The sequence below is a fragment of the Ostrea edulis genome, chromosome 2 (genome assembly GCF_947568905.1).
Source record: "Ostrea edulis chromosome 2, xbOstEdul1.1, whole genome shotgun sequence".
Classification (NCBI taxonomy): Eukaryota; Metazoa; Mollusca; class Bivalvia; order Ostreida; family Ostreidae; genus Ostrea; species Ostrea edulis.
The window spans coordinates 96087427-96099327 of NC_079165.1; the positions used below are offsets into that span (position 1 = coordinate 96087427).

The 11901-nt window shown below is 35.7% G+C and overlaps 1 protein-coding gene across 2 annotated transcripts; it reads right to left on the bottom strand.

Annotated features, from left to right (window-relative positions):
- Window positions 1-422: 422 nt before the first annotated feature.
- LOC125678122 (transcriptional repressor CTCF-like) lies at window positions 423-9312 on the bottom strand. Of its 2 annotated transcripts, none has more exons than XM_048916277.2 (5): window positions 9200-9312; window positions 8499-8573; window positions 6598-7372; window positions 4735-5343; window positions 423-3892 (listed from the first exon to the last, which is right to left on the bottom strand). In XM_048916277.2, exons 2-5 carry the CDS (start codon window positions 8559-8561, stop codon window positions 2955-2957), a joined length of 2385 nt encoding a protein of 794 aa, XP_048772234.2. In that variant the 5' UTR covers window positions 8562-8573; window positions 9200-9312; the 3' UTR covers window positions 423-2954. The 2 variants fall into 2 exon arrangements, with proteins under 2 accessions (XP_048772234.2, XP_048772235.2); XM_048916278.2 differs by lacking the exon at window positions 9200-9312 and adding an exon at window positions 9027-9119.
- Between the last annotated feature and the right edge of the window lie 2589 nt (window positions 9313-11901).

Genomic DNA, 11901 nt, shown 5'->3' on the forward strand with positions numbered 1-11901 from the left:
CTTTTATTCTTGCATTCAGAAGGTCAAAATTTTGGATGTCAACATTAAATGAGTTATATTTTTTATGTTTAACACAAAAAAATGAAAAATATTTTTATCAAAAACCGTGAACAAGTCCCTTTAATGAAACTACAAAAATGTAATCATCATTGTCTAATGCATGGACACAACTGACACTCTGTTTCAGATCAGATGTAAATGTATAAGCATGTTTTGATAGAGATGGCTTAATATTAAATTTGGAAAGTAAAAAAATTCTACCAAATTATTTCCTAATGGGAACACATCACTTATTATTTCTAGTGCACTAAAGTTTTTCTTCTAACTCCAAATATTGATCCACCGTGTAACCTGGAGATACTAATTTGAAATCAAGGATCGGAATGAATACCCTGGTACTTCACAATTTTATATAAACTGAATTATGTATTATAACTTTATTCACATTAAACAAAATACATTACATATAATATATTTACACATTAACAAAGAGAAACAAGAGCTGTGTTGGGTACCTCCCAGAGAGACTATTACTTACCATATAAGTCTAGGTTTCAATATAAACAGTAATGGCAGTTCTTATTCATAATATTTCAATCTAATTTTAAAAGCCATCATCTTCAATCCACAATGCTAAAATCTTGTATATTTTTTCTAATGTCCTCCATTGAGATAGTAATAAATCAATCCCTTGCAGTGTATGTGTGTGTCTGTTTAAAAATACCCATCAAGAAATAAACTGTTTGGTGTACGTGTATATCATACTAACAAGTTCCTAAGAAAACTGACAAGTCAGAAAGGGTCCCGCAATGAATATATCCATCAGGTGCTCGACCACTACATGTATCTGGTTGGGTTACATTTATAGTTAATGATCGGCATGGCTACGTGTATCTGGTTGGGTTACATTTATAGTTAATGTTCGGCATGGTTGGTACAATCCACTCTTCATTATTTTCTGGACCTGAAGATATGTGACAGTACTGTCAAATAATCAATGTAAAAAAAATTACAAGTCCCATAATTCCATAACTGATACTGGTAAGGGGTCTTCCTCTTCCTAATGCAAGCTTCTATAAAAATCTTCTCAGTTATTGTGTTCCAAAGAAAGCATTATCTCATCAATATTAAAAAAAAAATTCTAATAACTCTGTAAGGACAAGCTGATAAAGGGGTCTTCCTCTGCCTAATTCAAGTACTATGTATAAAAATCTTCCCAAAGAAACTAAGTTATCGTGTGACACAGAAAGGGCTGATGGACAGACAGAGTGATTACTATTGGGCATCCGTCACATGGTAGGATGCTAATTACCAACTGAACACAATGATCCCAGTATTCTCAGGATTGAAGCCATCTATTATTGTGGATGTGAAAAAACAAGTGTAATATTAAGAATAAACAGTGGTTCAAAACACAAAATGTCTAACAAAATAACTATATATACACTGTAATTTTCAAAGGAATTCTATTTGCCTCATTTTTCTTTTGGAAATTAATAACCAGTAATATTTACTTCACTACAGAATCTTGTCATTTTTAATACAAACATACAAAATAAATTTCCAAACTTAGGTTCAAATTTTGCAAGATTTTTACTTCTTACAAACAATACTTTCTCTGTATAAACTTGAAAATGTATAACTACATATGATACTTTTGCACATATCAGTCCTAGGGTTTTTCTTTCAAAGCAATGGACAACCTACACAACCCCAAGAAAAGTCTATATTTTACTTATACTGATGAATACCAGGCATTCATGTCTCCAAGTTTTATGTATTAAGAGTAAATTTTAACCCCCCCCCCCCCTTTTTAAGCTACTAAATATTTCTTTACCAAGTTCAATCATTCAAGATTGAAACATCACAATCTTTGTAATACATCCCTTGAATAAAAAAACATTATCTGTACTAATAGTAAGCAATGAAAAAAAAAATCTAACGCACAGCAACTGGACTGTTGATCTTGCTCCTATTATAAATGGTGTCTGTGTAGTGTGCTGCATTTGCTTCAGTAAGAGCAGATGCATCTTCTACACTATGTAAACAAATGAAATTTTAATGCTATATACACTGCCCACCATAAATAAGTATACACTCACCAAAATGAGTTACTTGTGCATAAAAAAAATTGGGTTACATCATATACAGATCTTTTGAAGCAAAAATGCATACCATAGATGACGTTAGGCTTTTAAATTTCTATATCCCTTATTTTTTATTAAGATACTGGATTTTCTGAAATTTTGAATTCTCTACAAAGAGGTATTATGCAAACCCCAACTTAAAATTGTTTTAAACTAATTACTAATAAATGTATATTATTGCGTAGTTGATGTGTACTTTTATAACACCCTTTGATTTTTCACCTTAAATAAATCAATATTACAATTTAACAGACTATGCCAAAAATATTGAATGTCCATTATTATTGTTTTGAATGTATTGCAGTTGTACCCTTAACTGATTATTTGACTGAGATAAATTGAAAGTTATATACAGTGAATTCAGCTCTTTTTCAATACATAGAATATATTTCATTCCAAATTGTGTAAAAAGCTTATGTTTATACTTATCTACAGTGGGTATAGTGTATAATGAAATACCTAGCAATAACTGTTTCATAGTTTTAACATGTGGTTAAATGTGGATTTCATCATGTGGAGTGGACAACAACGATGTGCTCTTGTGTACTAATACAATATGGTAGAGTCTTAACATTTTTATTATGCTACATTTACTAGAGTAATAAGCAGAGGAACTATAAAAACACATGTATTAACTGGACTATACAAATAGTATTTACACAACTGTATTAAAGAAGAGTAATGCATTACATAAAATTTAGTTAAACACATAAAATTTATTAAAACAAACAAAAACCATGTTAAACACCAATCACATATTACATATAGTACATTATCAATGTCCTGAGTTGAGGTGCTGAGAAGATCTTAGCGTGATCTCCTTTTTCTCTTTGGAGGACTAGCAGCAGGTTCAGATGACTGATTTTTCCGCTTAGCTGCTTCAGATTTAGCTTTGATCCTTTCACTCCTGATAAACAGTTTTCCAGATTTCTCCAGTGCTTCTACACTGACTTTTTTGTCTGTTTTCTTTCCTTTAGCAGTTTTCTTTCCTCCAACTTTCTTGAGTTTGATTGTAAGCTTCTTTGACCTTGGTGACCTTGTGACCCTTGACACTCTCTTCTTTGGCTCCGGGACGACTTCCTCTTCCACTTCATCATCGATGACATCATCCTCATCCGTCTCTTCCTCTAGCATTTCCTGCTTGACCCTTCCACATTCCCTCTTGTGACGAGTGAGACTGGTCTTGGTCTTGAAGTAGCCATTGCATTTCTTGCAGTATAGCTTCTCTACAACTTCATGGATACGTCTGTAATGCCTGTCTCTGGAAACCTTGTCGTAAAATCTTCGGTCACATCCATTACATGCAAAGGGGAAGATACCAGTATGACATCTCTCGTGAATCTGTAGATGAGCCCTCTGTGTAAATGCTTTTTCACAGAATGAGCATTTGAATGGACGCTCCCCTGTGTGAACTGTTAAATGTCTTTTGAGCTTTGCATCATGGGAAAACTTCTTGTCACAAAATGGACATGGATAAGGTTTAATGGTTGTGTGCACATTGAGTATGTGATTGTTGAGCTCACTCTTTGTTGGGTATTTCTTGTCACATTGAGCACACTCAAATGGACGCTCCGATGTGTGAACTCTCCTCATATGGACCTCCAATTTACTGTTTTCAATGAACTTGCCTCCACAAATCGAGCAGACACATGGCATTTTTCCCGTGTGAGTCATCATGTGACACTTCAGACCGTATTTGAACATGAAATTCTTATTGCACTTGGTGCACTGGAAACATCTCTGTCCTACAAATTGTGAAAACAAAATATCTACATGTATATTAAAAAATCAATATATGCACACAGGGGTGCATGAGCCGAGTTGCATGGGATACATTGTAAAGTCAAGAATGATGTGGCATATTTATAATTGTGAAGAACTAATTTCAGTTTTAAACTTTTCCAGTTACTGTCCAGAAACCATATTTGTCTGAAGTTTTCAATTTATTTTCGGTCACTGACCTTTGACCTATTTTCTCCAAAATCAATAGGGGCTTTCCTTACCTGGTACATAACAATATCTTTAAGTATCATTTGATTCGGATTTAAACTTTCTGAGTTATCATCCGGAAACCAAATATTTCTGAAATTATCATTCTATATTCGGTCACTGTGACCTTGACCTTTGATCATTTTTCTCCAAAATTAATAGGGATTTTCCTTACCTGGTATCCAACATTATATCAAAGTTTCATTTGATTCGGATTTAAACTTTCTGAGTTATCATCCGGAAACCAAATTTTCCTGAAATTTTCATTGTATTTTCGGTCACTGTGACCTTGACCTTTGACCATTTTTCTCCAAAAGTAATAGGGGTCTTCCTTACTTGGCACCCAACAATATATCAAAGTTTCATTTGATTAGATTGTAAACTTTTCGAGTTATCATCTGGAAACCAATTGTTGACGCCAACCGCCCACCAACCCGCTTCACCAAACCAATAGCAGAGTTCAACTTCGTTGCAACTCGGCTAAAAATTAAAATGCACCGGCATGAGTCAGGATAACTAAGATATTATGGTACAAATACACTCAAGTTTTACCCCAGTATACGTTTTATCTAGAAAATTCAAAGAATGTCCAACAAACCTGTGTGACGGATCAAATGCTTTTTAATGGTGTCCCTCATTGTGAAGAGTTTGTGACAAGTGGAACATTCAAACACTCTATCTCCACTAGCATTGGTTGTCTCTCTATAGCTGCGAGTCTTGGCATTGTTTCTCATCAGTTCCTCCACACTTTCTGTCACTTTACGAAATCTCTCACAGCAGGCTATCAGGTGCTCCTTTGGGACTCCTATGTCGCTGTAGTCCTCATTATCATCGCTGTTGTCCTCAGCATCACTGTGACGGACTTTGGGGACAAATTTCTTTATCCACGAGTTCACAGTCTTTGATACAACGTTCTTACTAGGTTTCTTGACCTTGTATGTTGGTTTTTTAATTCGCCTTGTTCTATAGTCTTCATCATCATCATCCTCATCTGAAAAATCCGAACTAGAGCTTTCATCTGAGGTGAAGGCTGCCTGTCTCTCCTTGGCTTGTGGGGAGTAGGCCATTGGTTGTTCTCTGGCTTTTGAAGAAAGGTAGGATAAATGGTCCAGTCCAATGTTTGAAATTCTTGCCTTCATATCGCCGTCACTCAGATCACTGCCATCATCACTAAATTCTGCTCTTGTATGTCTTTTCTGCTGTGTTTCTGTATATTAAAAATTCATATTCATTAAATGTATATACATCAAAACAAAGATTAAAAGAGTAGATGTCCAAATTGTTTTTATCATTGGGGTATAATATCAAACCTGGAAGAATAGGATAATTTGTGTAAAATGAAAAATAAATAAATGTTTATTCGGTATATACATACGTACAATCATAGATACATAAATATCAAGGATGACCCATGAAAGCTCGAAATTTATTTCCAATGAGGTCCTCTAGGGGGTCACTGATGTGGGAGGAAACCAGAGTATCCAGAGGGAACCCACGTGTCCGAGCGGGCGACCGCCATACCCTCTCAAATACAACCACTGCTGATCACGGGGATCAAACTTGGGTTGCAGACGTGAGAAACGAGAGCGCTACCTCTGAGCTACCCGGACACCCAAAATTACTTCTGCTTGTTTATACATTCCACATGAAACAAACAACCTGGTCATTTATTCCTTTATTTGAATAGCTTTTTTGTGACAAAAGTATAAGTTCCATATCAGGATATATAAATATTGAATTAGCAAAGGATCATAAATACCAAAAACATTGTTGAATGTAAATATCATTTATTACAATTAAATTTTTGGGGTTAAACTTTGCATAAAAATACGAGAAGCCCATGGGCCACACTGCTCACCTGGACCCATATTTAAAGATTTCCCAAATATATTCGTAAAACTTTGATCCCTATTGGCTCCAACCTATCCCCAGGGGCCAGGATTTTTACAAACTTGAATCTGCACTATGTCAGGAAGCTTTCATGTAAATGTAAACTTCTATGACTTATTAGCTCTTAAGAAGATTTTTAAAGATTTTCCCTATGTACTTGTATGTAAAACTTTGATCATCCTTTTGTGGCCCCACCCTACCCCCGGGGATCATGATTTTAACAAACCTGAATCTCAAATATGTCAGGAAGCTTTCATGTAAATATCAGATCTTCTGGCCCGGTGGTTCTTGAGAAGAAGATTTTTAAATAACCCCACCCTATTTTTGCATTTTTGTGATAATCTCCCCTTTAAAGGGACATGGCCCTTTATTTGAACAAACTTAAAAAAGCCCATCACCCAAGGATGCTTTTTTGCCAAGTTTGGTTGAAATTGGCTCAGTGGTTCTGGAGAAGAAGTCAAAAATGTGAAAAGTTTACAGTCATACGGACAGACAGACGATGGACAACAGGCCAACTCAGGTGAGCTAAAAAGTGTAACTTTCGATGCATAATAAATTTATATTAACTTACTCTTTCCTCTGCGAGGTGAACTCCTCATCTCATGGACTTCCATACTCTCCACTTCCACCTCAGCAGGTTCAATATCATCTCCAACAACTGCATGTTCAGCTATTATGCCAGAGTTGTCTCCCTTATCATCCACCATATACACAAAATTTTCCACCTTGGGTTGTTGAAGCTGTTCTGCAATGGCAATCAAAGAATTAGCAGCATCTGTGTCAGTGGGCACATCCACGGCAATCTCTTGTGGAGCAAAAACGTCCTGTGTTTCCACCACAACCTCTTCTGTCCTCTCGGCATCTGTGTTTTCTATAATATATTTGTTGTTGTCTTCTTCATATGAGATCGTTTTCAGCTCACTGGCTTCAGGAGAAGTAACAATATACTGAATTGTATTCGAAGTGGTCTGTGGAAGATAGACGGGCTCTGTGGTAACTGCTGGTTGTGGGGAACTGACTATTATCTTGCAAGGTCTTCCACCAATGTTTGGAAGTATTGAACGGGCACCCGTTATAAGGGACTGCCCCTGACCTCCTTGTAGCATCATCTTGGGTGAAGACGTCTGTGGGGAGGTGACAATGAATTGTAGAGGTTGGCCAGACTTCCCAATACTACTTGGGAGAATGATCTTAGTGCCTGCTGCCAAACGTGTGGTGGACTGCTTGTTACTTGCAAAATTGGAAGGGATGATAATCTGTGTAGGTGACTTAGGGTTGACAGACTTGTTGGGCATAGGCTTTAGAAGTTCCTCCTTTAAACGACTTTGGGCAGGGATTTTCAAAGTCTGGAGAGAAAAAACAACAAAAGAATTTTATGATTCAATCATGTGAATTAAGATTGAAGAGAGTACTTGGGTTTGCTTCAAGTTTTTGCACTTTAAAAATCATGATAAAAATTAATGGAATATGGTTTTGTTTCCCCCCTGAGACAATCACAGAGCAGAATCACATTGAAATCCAGAGAGAACAGACAAAATTAAATGGATAAAAAAATCAAATAATGGTTAACCAACATTTGGGTTCATTGTGACAGCCTTATATACCGGTAACAAAGTTGTAACAAGCCAAAGAGCTTTATAAAATTAAAGTTGTATTGACTGGGATCGAACTTATGGGATCTGAGTCCTAGTCACATAATCGCTTTAATTGGAAGATGGATAGTAATAAAAGTATAAAGTTCAAAAATAGCAGTGATTTTCTCAGGGCTAGTAGGTCTGAGCAGAGCTTACAATTTTTAAAAGTAGTCAATTTTATTCCTTAAGGACACATCACATGTTTTTTACCTTTTTAATTTTCTCACCAAAATTTATTCTTTTCATGCCTAAAGCTACTTTAACTGTGCTTTAAATGAAACATTTTGTATAGTTTTCGAGTTTGAAAGTAATGAAATTCAAATCTTACGAAATACATTTTTTCTTCGATATTTTACACACCATTATGTGTGATGTCAGATGCGACCTCAAGCAATAAGGTTTGAAAACAGTTTGAAAACAGTTGTTAGCCATTTCATAAACAGGTTAGATTTAATAAACTAACAAGATGTGTTTGTGAAACACAAATGCCCACTTCTTCTTCTCGAAAATATATAGGCTTCATTTCTCTTAAAGACGATACAAACGCAAGTATATCGATTGCTGCTTTTTTATATAACTGGTATATATGTAGAACAAATCAGTTTTATAACGAATTCGTTGTATTTTAATTATGAATTCGCTATAATTGTATAGCGAATTACGCTTATAGCGAATTTTTGTAGAGGGTCTCCAGAAATTCGCTATATCAGAGTTTTACTGTATATAGTATCACAATAGCCTATTACATTGTATTAGTCTACTCCTTCTCAGTGGTCATGCAACTTTTTTCTCAATATATAGATCTATATGTACATGATACAAGTCTCTTTGTACTTACCTGAACCACTTCTGGTTCTTTCTCTATATTGGGTGGTACATAAGGTTTTGTACTGTTATCCATCTTGGTACTTTACTACAATATAATCAATAACTTATTATTATAGCCTAAAAGTGAGTTGCTTGAAAAATTACTTTTCAAAGTTTCTGTGCAACTGGACTATACGTACAAAGAAGCAAGTGTGGATTCAGGAAAACTTTTAAAGAGCATATATATACATGTGACATGACATTAATGTGAATAAAAACAGAGGAATCTCGGATTAAATAAATTTGGTACATTTTTTTAATTATGTTTTGAAAATGTACATATAATTTACAGTTTTCAATGGTTCCTAACGTTGTTCTGCTCTATTCTTTGTTTAAAAACTGTTGGACATTCGCCATTTTGAAAAAAGAAGACATTTTCCACGTTGTGGTAACCGAGTAAACTCGAGCTATAGCCAATAAATGTTTGCAATTGGAAAAATACCTGCGTAATATTCAATGGAATATAAATTAAAATAATTAAAAAATCAAACCATATAACCTCTATTTAATGTCCGTTCAATTTGGACGCCATTTGCAATTTCAAGATGATTTGGAAAGGGAGGGAAGCCCGAGTAAACTCGAACCGCAGATGATGTTGGTTAATGAAAATGATTCATAATTTCTATGGTAACTGGTTACTTTAAAAAAGACAAATTAGAATATAAAATTTACCACAGTCTGTGCAAAATACGACAAAGAATCTTCCGTTCACGAGGAACTTTTTTTCCGCCTTGCAAAAGATTCCGGAAATACAAACTTCCAACATTCGTGTTAAAACCAAACCCTGTATAGCATTCCGGGAGAATGTCTACTTGATTGAAAATTAGAAAGTTTATCGATTTTCATATGATTTAGGAGTAAACTTTTAAAATTTTGAAGACGGGGTACTGTAAATAATATGTATGAATATCATAATATTGTTTTAACAAATACAAGGGCAGTTCGATCAGCATGTTCAGCAAAGAATTTTTGGGGTGGGGGTTCCATACTCGCATTATTATCTGATAAAAGTTTAGAACGGGTATTTATATCTATTTATCAGAGTTTAAAACTAATAAATTATCAAATAAAATATATAGGTCATCACATGTTACATACGCATATATAAAGTCAATATATATCAATGTCAGAAAATTGCAATTTTCCTTTATAAGAATTATCAAAATTTCACAAAAACTGATTATTGATGTATACCCTAGCTAGCTTCCTATAAATTTCATTCCTGAATCTTGCATAGTAAATTAAAATTGCAAAATTGGTTTTTTATATACATGTATATCATATGAATCTGAGCGAGTGTCCAGCTTCTTTTGATTAACACCCTGTATAGTCATGAATACTCTTCGTTTGAAATTTTAATGATACATTTCAAATAATATTGGAGATATCTCTGAGCGAGCATTTCTTAATTACCATTTGTGATGTAGCGGTCACGAGACATCTGAGGTTCAATCTCCAGAGATAGTTCAGTTGGTACTGCACCCGATTAGATTCAGAGGTCTTGGGTTTGAATCTCAGGCTGGTCTGCTGCATTCTCTCCCTTCCTGTTACATCTGGTGCTGTATGTAGACCAGCCCCTGTAACTGTCTGTCAGGGGATAAAGATCCTGGATTGATGTGGAGACTTTTAAGGAGGGATGAAGGTATAGTAGTCAGCCAAATTCGATCGCCAGTGGCCAGATAACTCAGTTGGTAGAGCACCTGACTGGAGATTTGGGGGCCCGGGTTTTACTCCAGTTCTGATCCTTCGCAATGCGCATTGAATTTCTCCTATTACAGGGATTTGTTTACCTTTAACCTTCTGAGGTAAAAACAATATTAGGGTTTTGTCCTTAATTAATTAAGTCAATGGAACTCGACTTCTTATGAGGCTTCTGTCACTCAAATAACAGCTTGTATTTGAGATATTATCCGAAAAGCATTTTCCTCATGTAGTAGGTGTAGTTTCTAATGTATAGTGTCCCTGTGTGTGCATATTATGCATGTGCTTTCATCTTACTTAGTGGTGAGAAATTACAATAAAATGTTTCCAACATATTTGAAAGTGTTTCCTAAAACTATCTCATTTGATCATCCAGCACATATATTCATCAGCATCATTTAAATCATCAACAGCATTCCTGTGATACACTGTTAATATAGTGTATTGTGTTACACATAAGCCCCATTACTCTCGTTTTTTTACTGCAACGTAAATAAAAAATGGATACTAACAAATACTGTCAAACAAAGATCGACTTAAGGATCAATTTATTCAAACACGGTAGAGCAATATATTCAATTCATCTAAAGGTAAAAATATACAGTACTTTTAAGATAAGACTTTGGTCTTCAAATTAAATAATTAAAGATCTGTCAAGCAAAGGGATCACAAGATATTGAATGGACAGTATCTTCCTATGTCCAGTTTGACCCTGTAACCTCAAAATCAATAGGAGTCATCTACTCCTTACAATGTACCAGTGTACCAAGTTTGATGTCTGTCAAGGAAAGGGTTCTCAAGATGTTGAAAGGACAGCATCTTCCTATGTTCAGAGTGGATTGACCCTTGACATTTTGACTGGAAAATCTGTAGAGGTCCTATTCTACTCATAACCAACCCACATATGAAATACCATTATGATCAATGGATTGGTTCTCAGGATATTGAATGGACAACATGTGGTCTACAGAAAAACATACATGTACAAACTGACTGACAGGTTCAAAGCAACATGCCTCTCTTCTTTGAAGGGGGCATAAATATTAAAGATCATACTCCACTTCAGTATCAAAGATTTGATGTGCCACCTACTGTATAATGTAGTGGTCAGTCAGATGTGCCACCTACTGTATAATGTAGCGGTCAGTCAGATGTGCCACCTACTGTATAATGTAGCGGTCAGTCAGATTCGATTGCTGGTGATGTGCCACCTACTGTATAATGTAGCGGTCAGTCAGATTCGATTGCTGGTGGCCAGTTAGCTCAGTTAGTAGAGTACCTGACTAGAGATTCAGGGGTGCTAGGTTCGAATTCCATTCTGGTCCGTTGCATTTTCTCCCTGTTACATTTGGTGCCATAGACCAGCCCCTGGAACTGACAGGTGAAAATGCCTACCAGGGGATAAAGATCCTGGGTTAATGTTTTCAGGTGTGAAGACAAATTAAGGAGGGAGGAATGTAGTAATTAGGGCTATAATTACCGCGGAAATTGGCATGGATAGCTCAGTAGTTAGAGCACCTGACTAGTAATGCAGGGGTCCCGGGTTCGAATCCCGGTCTGGTCCATTGCATTTTTTCCTTTCCTGTTACATTTGGTGCCGTGACCAGCCCCTGGAACTGACAAGTGAAAATTCCTGGCAGGGGATAAAGATCCTGGGTTGATGTCTTCAGGTG

Excerpts from the sequence above, each read along its gene's own strand:
- LOC125678122 (XM_048916277.2), bottom strand. The coding sequence starts at position 8,561 with ATGGATAACAGTACAAAACCTTATGTACCACCCAATATAGAGAAAGAA. Across the intron at positions 5,344-6,597 it reads TTCACCTCGCAGAGGAAAGA|AAACACAGCAGAAAAGACAT; the intron begins GTAAGTTAATAT and ends TTTAATATACAG. Across the intron at positions 3,893-4,734 it reads GCATTTGATCCGTCACACAG|GACAGAGATGTTTCCAGTGC; the intron begins GTTTGTTGGACA and ends CACAATTTGTAG.